Source organism: Pelophylax lessonae (assembly GCF_965119305.1).
Source record: "Pelophylax lessonae genome assembly, chromosome: 11".
Taxonomy (NCBI): Eukaryota; Metazoa; Chordata; class Amphibia; order Anura; family Ranidae; genus Pelophylax; species Pelophylax lessonae.
The window spans coordinates 181039234-181055172 of NC_138778.1; the positions used below are offsets into that span (position 1 = coordinate 181039234).

The following is a 15939-nucleotide window of genomic DNA, read 5'->3' on the forward strand; positions in this document are numbered from 1 at the left end:
TGTATCTTGTTATGAAATGAAAACATCGGTAGGCCACCCATCTCTCCTTTTCTTTTTAAATTCGCCTTGTCCTCTGGGTTGATAACTTCACAATATGGATACTGAGACTCCCACTGCCTAGAAGTTTGTGCCAGCTTTCTAATAAGGACATGCAGCACTGCTAGTCTTTCTATTAGGGAGATACAGCCAGAGTACATTTTGGCTTCCTTTAACTGATAAATTATTATTATTATTATACAGGATTTATATAGCGCCAACAGTTTGTGCAGCGCTTTACAATGTGAAGGAAGACAATACAATTCAAAACAGGAGGAACTTGAGGGCCCTGCTCGTTAGAGCATACAATCTAGAAGATCAAAACAGATTCATGTGAATTAGCAGGGATAAGGGTTTAGGTATTGTGTCCCACCTTCAACTCATTGGGCTATGTATAATATGTGCAAATCGTGTAAAAAATTAAAAAACTAGAGCTGCTAGCAAAAAATAGTGCAAATTATACATACACCCAAATAATTAATATGGAACAATTGCAGCACTCAAAATTAATAAAACATAGTGAAAAAGTCTAAACTAAATATAAGAAAAGTGTCCTAGTGTGAAGAACAAAAAGTTAAATATTGTCACTCGTGAACAATCTCCTATTGAGACATTCCTGAGGTCCAGCCAACACTTTAATATCCGAGGTGGTGGCTCCTGCCGTAAGTGACTAGATACATCTTTGCCTTTTCCATTTGGTTGAACCACTTTCCATTGTTTTTATACTGCGATTTGTCAATGTCATTTTTACCATTTTGCAATTATTAATTTTTTTGTATTGATTGCTATTTGCTACTAGGAGTATCTTTATATTCTTTGTTTGGATTTCCATACGCCCCAATTGATGCTATGGCTCAACACAAGGAGACTCTCTGCATTGGCTAATTTCACTCTTCAGGACCTAGACACCAGTAGCTACATGTGCTATTGCTATCTTATGATTTTGACAGCACCTAGTTCTGGTGAGTGTGCACTTTATATACATGGTGGAGGACATTGTTCATGAGTGACAATAATAATTTTTTGTTCTTCACACTGGGACACTTTCTTGCATGTATACTTTTTTGGACTCACGTTGGACTTTTTCACTAGGTTTTAATAGTTTTGAGCACTGCAATTGTTCTAGATGTATAATATTAATAGACCTAAAATGGCAATTGCTTTACACAGGCTATTTCTAGCAAAGCAGTAAATGACTCCTCTAGAGCAGTTTCTCAACCTTTTTTCAGTCAAGGCACCCCATTCTAAAAATGTAAAAAATTAAACTAATTTAGTTTTACATATTGCAGCAACATCCACATGCGTAGGATACACAGCGTTAGAATCTGTTTCTCCCAAAGCAAAAACACACCTTTGCACACAGGTACTGACTAGTATTCAAATGTTTCTCTTCCTCGCTCAGCTAATATGACCCCAGTGCTGGGGGAGGGGGCAGGGGAGAGGCAAACAAGGATGCTGTGCAGGAGCCTGACTTTCTTATCAACTAAGGAGGTCATTGGTTCTTAGGAGGCCAGCGAATAGAAGGTTGTAATGGTGCACAAATGAAAACCTATGGGTTTCTGTAACAGGCATATTTGATCCACCCTCTGGTTTGTATACAATTTTTAGGAATTTTGGCAAGGTACCCCTGAAGAAACCTAAAAAAAGGCACCCCAGTGTTCCTGGCCACCCTGTTTGAAAAAAGGCTGCTCTAGTGTTTGTATACATATCAGATAATTGTGTGCAATATTGATTTTGGAGGCATTTTAAATGCATAAAGCTACATGTGGCATTTCTGGAAAGTGAATGTTTTCCTCAACTCGTATGTGACAAGGCAGAAGATGAAGTGGTAATAACCCAAAGAATGTACTATATTGCAGCATACCAAATCAGTTATGGTGGCTGCATCAGTTTTCTTTTGTTTGGCATTTTTCCCCTCCGTTTTCACCTGGTGATATGGCCAGTAACACTTTGTGTTAGGGAGACAACTCTGGAGAAACGAGCATAGGAGGCTCAACAGATATCATTGCCAGGTTGGTGGGGGGTGGTGGTGTTAAATATATTGGTAAATTTAGAACCACTAAAATTTTAAGCAAAAAACTCCAGCTCACATTTCATAAATCAGTATTACAGCAAACTTTTTTTTTTACCTTTTGGGATGAAGGTTTTGTATGAATAAATAAAAGCTGACCAGTTTAAATCACACCTGCCAAAGTTAAGTGGTTTGTCTCATCCATGTAAAATGATAAATTCTGCTGGAGGTTGTGTGCTTTGAAAAACATATTATGCTTGCTGAACTAAAAGGAGACACCCGTTTCTAGTGCCATTGGATAGGGGGGGGGGGGGGGGGAGGTATTTGGATCTAGGTCGTGTTCATTTGCATGGCTGCTTGAGATATAGAATAGAGGGCAGAAATACAAGACATGTGACGACCCAGAACCACTAAAGTCAACCTGGACTTCAAAAATTGCAAGTCTACCCAGTCAAATGCCTTTTCTGCCAACATAGACAAAAGTGCAAAAAGGTTAGGGCCTCTGAATCAAGGACTTTTGTAGTGTTGTCCCTCGCTTCTCAGAACAGAACCCACCTGGTCACTGTGGATCAGCTGGGGAACACATCGAAGTATCCCATTTAGCTAAAATGAAAACAGCTTGAGGTCAACAATTAAAAGGGAGATTGGCCAGAAATTACTGCATTGAGCAAGTTCTTGGTCTGGTTTTGCTATTACTGTAATGTGGGCTCTCAATAGACCTTGGAGGATATTGGCCTGATGTGACAGAATTGTAAGCTTGTACAAAGTAAAGGGAAGAGAATCTCCTGAAAAGGCACGTAGTAGCCGAGGGAAAAGCTATCTGGTCTCGTGCTTAGGAGGTATAGATCATAGTTGCCAATTCTCCTGCTGTAATTGGACCTTCGATCTATTCTGTAGCATGCAAGGAAAGTGTGGGCATACTGAGGACTGTAAAAAAGGCAAAAATCGGGTCCACTCTTGAGGACTGAGCCCAAATTGGAATCCCTAAGATTATTTAATTTACAAAAGAAATGCTGGAAAGTTTAAGCAAATTGGGGCTGAGTTCAAAACTTTGGAATCTTCAGAATTAGTAACGCGAGTCACGTAGGTACTCGTTTGCAGGCCTCAAAATGCACGCGCCAATAGGATACCCGATTTGCTAATAAATTCATAGATTGTGCATTTGTACTTCCACAATTTACATTTGACCTCATGGTAAAGTACACACTGCATTTCTCTTTTAAAGAGAACTGCATTTTTTTGGAAGCTCAGATCCATGCACATTTTTTTCCTTCGTTATGAATAAAGCAGAGAAGGCTTGGAGACTGTCAGGAGTTTTATTTCCATCTGTGCCCCTACTGGGGACATTTTACCTCACTTCCTGTCAAGATAGAAAGATTTCTTGACAGGGAGCAAACATTAGAACATTTTTAGTAGGGTGGGGTAGAGTTAAAAAGACTTGGCAATGTTTTTTTTATTGCTGTCTGTACCACCCTGATAACCTCAAGACTTCCCACATCTTGCATCACTAATATAAAATGGAAAAAAAAAAAAAAAAATTATATACATTTTACACATATACATACAAACTTAATTTTTTCTCTCTCTCCCACTTTATCTAAAACTAAATAAAATAAGTAATAATTTGCCTGGAGTTATGCTTTAAGCTTTACAACTGTAAGGAAACTTGCACAAGACTAGATATTCACAGAGGAGAAGGGTCAGCAGCACGGGAAGCAACTACTAGAATGAGATTTACGAAATGGCTACTTTTAGGTTTCTGGAAAGGTTTCCTATAAATGCCTTCATTTAGCAGACCCATAGAAAGTAGTTTGTCCCATCAGCGATTCGATTAAATCTCTGGAGAGGTCAGTAGTGATGCTAGTGCCTCGTTTCCACTGAGCGGTATGGTTCAGTTCGGTATGGTACGCAATTTGTCATTTCCATTGTCAAAAAATGTGAATGGTACCCCATTTCGGGACCATACCATACCACTTTTTTGGGACTCTTTCGTTGGGGTACCAAGCACATTAGTACCGCACCAGCAGGGTGGGGCTACACTTTTGAGGTACTGTTGAGCTGAGGTACTGTTGGAGGTGGAAACGCAAGCCTCCTCGAGGTGTACCGTTCCGAACCATACTGCTCAGTGGAAACAAAGCATTAGCTACCAAAAATCACCCTTATTGCTAGGCTTCACTCAAAACCCTGCTAGGTTCCCATTATTCAAATGAGTTTGATGTGACCATGATGCAAGCTTTGTTAGACATTCTTTGAAAAAAAAAAAAAAATACAACTTTCATTATTAAGTTCCCCTGGCTCTTAAACTTTACCCAGGCAGAAGAGCTGTTCTAGAGATTGTTAAGCAGTTCTATTAATCCTCTACTAGCTGCACCGTTGTCTACAGACATCTGTAATCCGGCCCCAAAGACAAAGTCACTCTACATCACAACCCTATCACTACTGCAACAGCACTGCTCTCTCTACCATCCAATTAGTATTTAATCGCCATTGCGTTCTGCTGATTACAGCTCGTTAGCTCACTACTCAGGGAAATCAGCTTGTTTTCATTTTTTCAGGGTTGTTTATTTTTGTTGTTTGTCCCACTTCTTGTACAGCTGGATATACTGTATGCATTTAAAGCCTAATTGCTTTCTTTATCTGTTAACATCTGTCTTGACAGACATGTTGGGAATGCATAGCAGAGCCGTACAGCAACAGAGTCATAACCGCCTAGAATAATGCTCCATACTACTACTGCTGTCTAAACATGGATTCATTCTTGACAAGGGTAAGAAAAACATCTGAATGAGAATGGTTAACACGACTATTTTATTGTTGTACACTAAAACGTACAAGAATAATTAGGAGCAGCCTTTCACGAATCGTGAATCTCACTCATAGCCGGTCTGGTTAGATTGTTAAATTGAAGCAAGAAGGGAAGGGTTTAATAAAATTCATGAATTCCTTTTTTTTTTTTGAATGTCCAAGCTCATAACAACGGCATAATCAAAAATGTACAATCGGTAACTAATTCTTGTCAGTGAATATTGAAGAATACTGCTAGCGGTCACTTTTGAGTCGGCTTTAGCCTACAATGGCCGCTTACACAGACAAACATATAAACTTCTGCAGACACACTGACACTTAGGAGCTCTTTTGCTTATCTGTAACACACTTCTTTGCTCCCAAGCCAGGCTCTCAATCTTTTTTCGTCGTCTGGTCATTGAGGCTAGAATAGACATTTACATCCAAGATTAGCTAGGATGATTGGCATTTCTGTGCACAAAATCAGACACAAGCAATGTTCATAGTAGAGGCCTACTGACTTATAAATTCATCACTGAGCACATTCTGAAATGTGGTCTCTATTCGGTTAGCGTCTGGATGCATACTCTGCTCAGTGTACGTATGCAACCTTAAGGTTTATGGACGCAAGGGTTTGCCCTAAACTGCCCTCTCCAGCTGTGCTGCAGTATTTATCCATAGCTCCCAACGGTCCTTGATTTGGAGCCAAGTCTCTCTGTGGCTCTTTCCTCCTCATTTTGGTCTGATCTATATAGTTGTATATAAAATGCACCATTTAGGCCCTTTCACACTAGTGCGACTTGTCCCGCGATTTTGGACCACAAAAAAAAAAAAAAAAATTTGCATGACAAGTCGTTTTCCATTATTTTCAATTAGCCCCATTCATATCAGTGCGTTTTGAAGTCGCACCGACTTCAAAGTAGTTCCTGCACTACTTTGGCACGGTTTTAATGTGTTTTGAGGTATATAGCCCTGAGCCATTGCTCAAAATCACGTCAACAAATTATGGTAAAATCACGTCGCATAAGTGTGAAAGGGGCCTTATCTTTATGTAGCACCCTCCTAGGTAGGTGCTAGTGAGGTGCTAGTGAGAACGAATAGTTTTTGGCTCGGTCTACTTATTAGAGGGGCTGCAGGCAAATCTGTATTACTCTTTACTTACCAGAGAGCGGATCTGTTAGTGAGGTCTGCTCATTGTGCTCAGTATGTGATTCATTGTGTCTAGAGAGTGCTTCACACTGGTCCAATAGGGAGGCATGTTGGACAGTGGGAGAAAACCTGACAAATGAATACATAGGCTTTGATACAGTCCTGGTGATTGGCAGGGGCAAGTTGCCTCAGTGCATTCTGGGATTCTGTATAAAAGCCAGAAGCACATGTGCTGCGGGGTCTTTGGCTGGAAAACCGAGTCCCGGAGGGAGGGGACGGCTGCCTCCTCTTCTGTAGCAGTGGCACGTGGTCACAGGAGGTTGTCCTGAGGGCCGGAGGAACGGAGCTGAACCCAGAGGTCCAGGAGAGCTGACTAAAGAGGAGACACTGGAAAAACAGTATCGCGAGTACAGGGACTCGTGTCAAGGGGCCTGACCTGATGGGGGCCACCTCAGGAGTAGAGTAGTCAGTGGACGGGTGTTGGCTGTCAAGAGAGGGAGGATGCTGAGTAGTGTCCTGAAGATAATCTATAGTTCACCAAGTCATCTTAGGAAATAGGCTTAATTCAAATCTTTAGTGGCAGGATGAATTAACAGCCTGGCTGTACCTGAAGATAATTGTGCATAGTTATTTTGGAGTATACCACTATTCCCCTTCTCCTATCCCTAATTTAAATAAACAACCAAATACCCTTGGACTGATTATTGAAACGAGCCAGAGAACTAAAGAACGGTATGCTGGTAACTCAGGGGGGACCCTAAGAAGTGCGATTCTGGCAGTCCTTATGGGGGTAGTGCTACATTTAAAAAGCATTTCTCAGTGCTGAACATTTTATCCAAATTCTAAATTGCTGCATTAGTAAATTTCAAAAGCCAATATAAAATAGTAATGGTGGAAAAAAAAAAAAAAGCCTTTGTGGGTCAAATTAATTTTTTGGAATTAATCCTCCTTTAAAAAAAGGGGCATGTCCAATGTCTACATACTTTTTCTGGAAGGTGTTCCTCATTCCCCTCTCAAAAAGTTGTCAGGCATCTGTATCTTATAGAAACCCAACCATGCTTCAAATAGAGGATCAAAGACCCAATAACTTATGAAGAGGCCATTTGCATAGCCACAGCTTCATATGAAGAGGTAGAAAGTGAAGACCAATTCCACCTATAAGCATAATTCCTGGCCCCATCCTATTGCTGCTTGATTTTTTCATGAAGTTTGACGGACAGGCAGAGAGTAGTGTGAAGGTGGCAGGCAGTGAATTTCAGAGAAGGAAAGTAGGGGGACATATATAGTTCCAGTTACCAATTAAATGTGTAAGGGTGGCAGCCCACTCATGAAGATGCAAATACATTTGCAGCCCAGCCTTGAACTTGGAGTAATACATTGGGGCTTTTATTTTTTCATTTATACTGGAGTGCGCAAAATCTGGTGCAGCTCTGCATAGAAACTAGTCAGCTTCCAAGTTTTATGGTCAAATGTTAAATTGAACAAGCTGAAGTTAGAATTGGCTACCATGTACAGCTGCACCAACTTTTGCACTCTCCAGTTTGAACAAATTATCCCACTATAAAAATGACCGGGGGTGTTCCGATCCTTCAATGACCTCATTTTTACAAACATGTGGGTGGGCCGGGGACAGCGAAGAACTACAATGCGGAGGTCTTGCTACTAGAGTTCCCATGACGCAAGAGAGGGGTATTCAGCTCACCAGCACATATCCAATGCTGAAAGGTCTGGGTTTAGGTGGAGGTAGGCTGGAGCTGAATAAAGCAATTACTGACTTATAATGCACATATGCAGTAGTAAAAGATGGATGGCCTTAATCCCACTCCTTACAATGATGTACTTAATGGAGGACATAAAAACACAAAATTAGCGTGTGTAGCATCTTTAAAAGGAATAGAAAAATGTCACAGCAGAGAAAAGATACATTCGGCTTCTCCGTATACGAAAAATGCTGTTCTTGTTTTATGATTCACTTTCATTTTTATCTTGAAATGTACTTTTACCCTAGGCAATGTTTCAATTTCCCCCTCTATTTACAAGTTATTTTGGGAATTCTCTGACACACTACAAAGCGGAATACAGGAAACATAGATGCTTACTGTCAGGATTTATTCTTACTCTCCTGGAGGGTGACATTGGTTAATTAGCCTTTTTTTTTTCTCCTTACATGGTCTGTATGACTGATAAGCCAGCACTCCATTTCATGTGGATCACTATATTACCCTGTTTCCCCAAAAATAAGACAGTGTCTTATATCAATTTTTGTTCCTAAAGATGCTCTAGGTCTTATTTTCAGGGGAGGTCTTATTTTTCCATGAAGAAGAATACAGTACACATTTATTGTTGAACAAAAAAAGTAAATGTATTACCTGTATACGGTATGGTAGTAGTGGCCATCACAAACCAGCAAATTACATCCTCCTGTGTCATTTTGACCCCCCCCCCCCCTTCTGATCCTCCTGTGTCATTTTGATTGCCCCCTCTGATCCTCCTGTATCCTTTTATGGCAAGTGATCCCCCACCCCTGTGCCAGTCACCCCCCCCCCCCAACACCTTAATCAGAAATTTCCTACCTCAGTGCTGAGTGCCTGACTGTCCACCCACTGTGCCCCGCGCAACTCACTGTCAAGGCAGCACGAGCTGCAGGCAGCAGCGTGGGCTCTCCGATTGTCCTGTCTGCTCCGGCCTACAGTGAGCTGCACGGCGGTGGCGCCCACAGCTACGGTCCAGAGTTACGGTACCGGTAAGCTTCGGGGGGGGCCCTATTATCAGGTATGTCTTATTTTTGGGGGGGATGCCTTATATTTCAGCGAGAGGCAAAACTATTGGTAGGTCTTATTTTCGGGGGATGTCTTACTTTCGGGGAAACACTTTATCCATTTGACATAGGAAAAATCCCTGAGTTACCTGCCACGTTGTAGTATAAAATGTAGTATTTGCACAGCAGGTAAAGTAAAACGTATTGCTCAATGCACAACCTAGCACCTGAGGAACTGATACTACAACTTAGTACAGAGGAAGGAAATTGGCAACTAACTGAGCATCTACGTCCAGAAAAAATATGTCAGCCATAACAAAGATTTAAAAGCTGGCTGAGTTGAGGTTATAGAAGACAGCATTTAAACCCAATATAACCGTGTTGTAGAGAAGTTTCAAACAATGAGGAAATCATATTTGCTGCCTTTGTTGAGCAATCACCAGTGAAAAACCCAGGAGGACTGAGCTTTTTCTTCCTTCTCTGACTCTAGAGCAGAAAGCTGCATAGAGCTGAGATCTGTGCTACTTAAATTATTGAAAGTTGCTTTGTAGAGATACAAAAACTGTACCAGATTTATTTATACCACTGCAAATGGTTTGCAGAACAGCTAGCTGCACACAAATGTTTGTTACCAATTGAACGCTTAGGAAGTATAGGGTTTAAACATGCGAACTCACAGAAATAACAAAATACTATATAAGAGTACCGGTAGAGATCGATGAATGTCACCTGACCAGTCATATTGGGGAGTGATAATAAGGCACATTACAAACTATAAACCGGTAGCCCCCTTGGGTCAGCCAATTGACTGAAATGGGTTTCCCAGACAAAATGAGAATCTGTTTCAAAACCATATCGGTCCTGAAGTCCCACTAACTTGTATATCCACACAGGTAACTAAACTACACTACTAAAACACTATCTGTGCATGTGCGGTTACCAGCTAAGTGTGCATTGTGGAGGAAGGAAAAGGCTTAGGAAACAAGCAACATACCAATACCTTACTAGTGACCCTAGCATAGGGTAAAAAAAAAAAAAAAAAAAAAAAAAAAAGGGGAATTTAAAAAGACACATGGCCAGTCACTGAAATTGGAAGAGAAGCGGTTTACTCTTAAACTGCATAGAGGATTCTTTATGGTCAGAGCGGTAAGGTCGTGGCATTCTCTCCCACAAGCAGTGGTATCAGCAGGAAGCGTCGATAGTGTCAAAAAAACTATTAAATGGGCACTTTATCGATAACATACGGGGATATAGGATGTACTATTGACTCAAACACTCTTACATACAACAGGTTGAACTGGATGGACTGGTGTCTTTTTCAACCTTACCAACATACAGAATAGTGTTTTGGTGGTTAGATCTGCTACCCCATGTCAACGACCTGTCCAATGACAAACATGTATCTACAAGTCTGGTGCATGACAGTCAGCCAACTAGGAACCATCGATTAGCTATCATAACAAGTGGTCTAACCTTACTATTGTTCTTCCCTGTAATAAGCGATGCCAGCAGTATCTGCCAGTGCCAGCTGTTCTCTCCATTGCCTACACAAGAATCTTTAGCCAAGCCAAACATTCCTGTCTAGCACTAAACTCCAGGAGTGCCTGAGGGCAATCATTTCACTGCAGCGCATGCACATGCTGATCATTACAGGAACAGGTAAATCAAATCTTTTCTCAAACTAAATAAGATCCTTTCCTCTTTGTATGGCTAGTCGAACGTATGGCTAGTCGAACGCAAAGCAGCCAGAATTATCTTTTTTAGCTGGTAAGTATTCCAAACTATGGAAGATAATGTCTGAGGATTACTGCTGTTTGGAGTGCACAAGACTTGTTTCCAAGTGGCATTTTGTAAGGTGAAAGACAATGCAAGAAGCAAGATTCCCACTTTCATCTGCTATATACCTAAAATATGTCAGGTTTGTTGTCCTTTCATTGTTTTCCCTACCACCCTGAGTGGCAGATACTTACCTAAATACAAACTTTGAGCTCGGTTCTCAAGTTCTTCACCGAGTAGCCCAGACCAGAGCCACACTTTGCAGAAAAAGTCTGGGCCACATCCATATCCAATTCCCCCCCCCCGAACCGGTTTCCTAGTATGGATTAGGCCTTCTCTTCTGGTCCACCACAAGAATGGGTCATCCTGTAGCAACTAATTGACCAAATGATACTCAAAGTGGTTTTATAAAACAAGACCAGACCAGCTCTTTAAAAGAAGGAGCAGGAGCCTAGAAGCAGCGTTTCAAGACACAAGGCAAAATTAAGTATAGCTATAGGGGCAGCACAGTGACTTAATGGTTAGCACTTCTGCCATGCAATGGGGTCCTTTGTTTGAGTGCCAGTCAGCAAAGAAAAGCATTAAAATTAATAGATGGACTCTTTTATAGAGCGGGCTTTCTCTTACTGTACAAGTCACCCTGTGGAATGGTCCCTTTGAAGGAAACCCTTCCTGGGAACAACAAAGACTAAAATTGCTACCTCCCATTGTGTAGATGTTGTTTGCTTACAATCAGGTTTGCCCACTAGCTTCAATATTTTGCGTCTTTTTCCTGAAACAGAGACAAAGGCTCCTTTCACACGAGTGGACTAAACTGGTCCACCAGTCAGTTTTTTTTTTTTTTTTAGACGGACCAGATCAGGCCATACATTTCCGTTGACACCTGCCAATAAATATCTGATCTGCTATCTGTTCCCCGTCTGTCTGGCGGATCAGATCAGAGGACAATCTAATGTAAAACGGACAGGCCGAACAGCCCATAGAGAAGAACAGGCAGTGTCTGTATAAGCAGGCAGACTGCAACGGAGCCCGCCTATATGGAAGGGGCCTTAAACTTTTAGAAATGTAGATATAAAAGCGTCCCCACTTTGATCTGCTATATGAAGATCAAAAAAAAAAAAAAAACACCACAGGCTTCTCCCCCATTGAATGGGAACTGCATCAAGAATGCCCCGGCTAAGCGTTTTTTGGTGCAAACGCTGCAAAAACGCTCCATTAATGCATGAGCATTTTACTGGAAGAATTGAAGTGAACCAGTGTGAAAGTGCCCTAAAGTAGAATTCCTGGAATAATCCCAACTACTCTTATAGCTGCCCCCTTCCCCCCCTCCCAACACCTATACTTTCTAACATGTGGAAGAAAGATGTATATATTTACCCATTTTCAGTCTGGTTTGGTCACGTGATCTCCCATGTCAGCCAGCAGCAGGTGCAGGGGAGATGACAGAGTGTTCTGACAACAGGTAATAAAGCTTAAAACAGTGAACTCCCCCCATAGACTTCAGTGGTGCATCTGTTGTCAGTGCTCCCTCCGCTACCTGCAGCGGTGCTGGCTGAGTGGACTGAAGTAGGCAGTTTTTGAGCAATTGGAGTTCTCAGAATTCCATTTTAATGGTCACCGTTAAAGCTTTTTTTTGGCCCCATTTCTCCTATGGATCACAGAAATGCAGTTTGTTCTACCCTCCTATGACCATTTTCAGGTGTCACTCAGCCAGTCCAGGTGCTGTTTGGATCCTGACTTTACAGTCGGGATCCATCCAGCAGCTGGGATCGGTAGCTGGCTCAGCCTCTGAGCGAGACACTGGGAGAGCGAGACACTGGGAGACTGAGCCAGCCGCTCCCGCCCCCTCCACAGCCCAGTGCTCCAGTGAGTGCTGGAGGAGCAGAGAGGCAGTGACTGACAGTCCCGGCTCTCTGCTTTAGAGCAGAGGGGAGAACTGAGCGATCAGCGGTGTTTGATTGCTCAGTTCTCAGTGTAGAGGTGGTGAAGGACAGGATACTGCATTCACCTAGGAGAGTATAATTTTTTTTTTTTTGGGGAAACCTGAACTTTCAACTCATCCCCACAGTTACTACATTTTGTATAATTTGCCCGTAGGGCCCTTGTAGATTGTTGTTATCTGTCATGTGCAGGACCCTCCTAACCCTCTTGTATTGTAACCATATGGTCTCTATATTGTAAAAGCACTGTGCAAACTGTTGGGGCTATAAAAACCTGTATAATATGAATTAGTATTTAGCAAATAACTGCAGTCCAGGTTGTTTTACATCATCATCATCATCATTCTTCAGGATTTATATAGCGCCAGCAGTATACGCAGTGCTTTACAATGTAGAGGCGGATAGTACAATTACAATACAGAAGGAATAGGAGGGCTTTGCTCATGGACCTTAAAATACAATAACGTTTCTCAACCTTTTTTCTAGTCAAGGCACCCTATAAAAAAGTATGGACAGTCTCCAGGCACCCCATTCTAAAATGTAAAAAACTATTCTAATAGTTTAACATAACACATCAACATCCATACATGTAGGACACCCAATGTTAGAGGCGATTTATTCTTCCAAAGCAAATATATTTTTTTTACACACTGGTACTGCCTAGTATTCCAATGTTTCTTTTCTCCATCACTTAGCTAATGTGACCCCAGCATTTACACACTGGCACTGCCTAGTATTCCAATGTTTTTCTCCATCACTTAGCTAATGTGACCCCAGCAATGACAGAGAGGAGCAGAGAAGGGTCATTGGTTGTTAGGATGCCAGTGGCTAGAAGATTGTAATGCTGCACAATGAAAACCTGTGGCTTTGCATAACTAAAAAGGCAGGTTTCATCCACATGCTGGTTTGTATGCAATTTGGGGTATTTGCCAAGACACCCCAATTGAAAAAGGCTGCAATAGGCAATGTAGCCATACTTTCTTCAGCTACCTTTACAGATCTTGTACTTTGCATCATACCTGTGGCTCTGTCTCAACTTCTAGATGATTGGGTGGAATATCTGGGTTTTTGCTCAGTACAGACACCTATTTATTGAGCCCATTCTATCATTTTCATGATCAGCTCACAGAATGCAATCTAACATCGGGTAACATTGTAGCCAACTATGGTGAAGGGGATCTCAATGCTGGGAAGGGTCGCTGACAGTTCCCAGGCAGGCGGTCAGCAATGTCGGACTAGCTGAGGTTTATTGCTTACCTGCAGCTGGGAGTTGTGCTCTGTTAGGTTAGTGTTGTAGGTCCAGCTGGCTTCATTGCCCTTGTAGAAGATCAGTTCGGCTGTGCTGTTGAAGTCAAAGGCAAATCGCTGTGCTTCCGATTCGCTGGAGCCGTAATTACCAGGCTTGTAGCTGTTGTCCAGGGCTAGAGTGCTACCCAGCAGGAGCAGCCCCAGGAGGACAGTCCGGACCATCTCAGCTCTCTGACCAGCAGGTGCTCCCCAGGTTCACCTTCGTCCCCCTCCCCTGTAGTGAGACAAGAGTCACGATGTAAGGTCTTTATATCAATAAAAAGGGAGAAAGCCAACCCTCTGCTGCTACCTCCTTATAGAGATAAGACACGGGCTGTCCCTCTCCATGTCACAGCATTGCCACACATCACACGATTCCAAAGTCCTTCCAACACCTCATCCACCTTCTTCTGACAGCTGCTGCCTTCTTCTCTCGTCTTTCTCAGCACCACATCCAACAGCATCTCAACTCCTTGCCTGCAATCCCATGGTCTGCCGAAGAGAGAAGACAATACACAGTCTTCTACTTCTCACTGCACTTCGATCATAGCCCCTTCGTCTATGTGCACTGCCCTCTGTAACAGCAGGGTGGTGGTGTATGCTCTGCCCTCTTCCATACCCCCTCTACACTGATCCCTGCACTGTGCCCTTATACATTACACACACACATTACATTCACATCCCTGCACTGTGCCCTTATACATTACATACACTGATCCCTGCACTGTGCCCTTCTACATTACATACACTGATCCCTGCACTGTGCCCTTATACATTACACACACATTACATACACATCCCTGCACTGTGCCCTTATACATTACATACACTGATCCCTGCACTGTGCCCTTATACATTACATACACATCCCTGCACTGTGCCCTTATACATTACATACACTGATCCCTGCACTGTGTCCTTATACATTACATACACTGATCCCTGCACTGTGTCCTTATACATTACATACACTGATCCCTGCACTGTGCCCTTATACATTACATACACATCCCTGCACTGTGCCCTTCTACATTACATACACATCTCTGCACTTGCTTCATAGTTTTATCACACTGCACATATTGCCCCCTACAGGAAACTGCCCTTTCCAAATGTATATTCTATTCTATTCCCACTACAGGAAAATGTACTGTATCAACTGCCCTTCCCAAATATATATTATATCCTATTCCCCCCTACAGGAAACCACACTGAATCAACTGCCCTTTCCAAATATATATGTCCTATTCCCCCTACAGGAAACTGCCCTTTCCAAATGTATATTCTATCCCATTCCCAATACAGGAAACTGTACTGCATCAACTGCCCTTTCCATATTATATCCTATTCCCCCCCCCCCTACAGGAAACTGTACTGTATCAACTGCCTTTTCCAAATATATATTATATCCTATTCCCCCCTACAGGAAACTGTACTGTATCAACTGCCCTTTCCAAATGTATATTCTATCCTATTCCCACTACAGGAAACTGTACTGTATCAACTGCCCTTTCCATATTATATCCTATTCCCCCCCCCCCCTACAGGAAACTGTACTGTATCAACTGCCCTTTCCAAATGTATATCATATCCTATTCCCCCCCCTACAGGAAACTGTACTTTATCAACTGCCCTTTCCAAATGTATATTATTCCCCCTACAGGAAACTGTATCAACTGCCCTTTCCAAATATTGATATTTTATTCCACATGCCATTTCGCTATATTGCACTGTCCTGTCCTCATGACAGCCTAAACGTGCTGCACAGTATTTAAAGGGTAACTCCAGTGTCGTTGCAGGGGGGGGGGGGGGGGGGAATTGATCTATATTAAACACACACTTGTTTTTTGTAATTTTTATGTATATTAATACAGTTCAAGTCCCCTTGGGATGGCCTAATGCTTTACACTGAGAAAAGCAGATGTGCACTTGCCTCACCTGCTTGAAGAAAAAAAAAAAAAAAAAAAAAAAAAATGTATATAAGAAGGTTTAGGAGTGTGTCTATGGGAATGTTTGTCCATTCTTCGAGAAGCGCATTTGTAAGGTCAGGCACTGATGTTGGACGAGAAGGCCTGGCTCGCAGTCTCAGATCTAATTCATCCAAAAGTTGTTCTGTCCGGTTGAGGTCAGGATTCTGTACAGGCCAGTCATATTCCTCCACCCCAAACTCACTCATCCTTGCCTTTATGGACCTTGCT

At 42.2% G+C, this 15939-nt stretch overlaps 1 protein-coding gene across 4 annotated transcripts in view; it reads right to left on the minus strand.

The window, feature by feature from the left end:
- The window catches only part of ACE (angiotensin I converting enzyme), a 76426-nt gene extending 62117 nt beyond the window's left edge, over positions 1–14309 (minus strand). Inside the window, exons 1-2 of one of the 4 annotated variants that reach the window (XM_082271455.1) lie at positions 14137–14309; positions 13712–13976 (exon numbers count right to left, since the gene is read on the minus strand). In XM_082271455.1, coding sequence (XP_082127581.1) covers positions 13712–13924 — 213 coding nt within the window. In that variant the 5' untranslated portion in view covers positions 13925–13976; positions 14137–14309. Of the gene's footprint in view, positions 1–13711; positions 13977–14051 lie in introns of all 4 variants that reach the window. The other 3 variants (XM_082271454.1, XM_082271456.1, XM_082271457.1) reach the window with 3 other exon arrangements.
- Positions 14310–15939: the final 1630 nt, after the last annotated feature.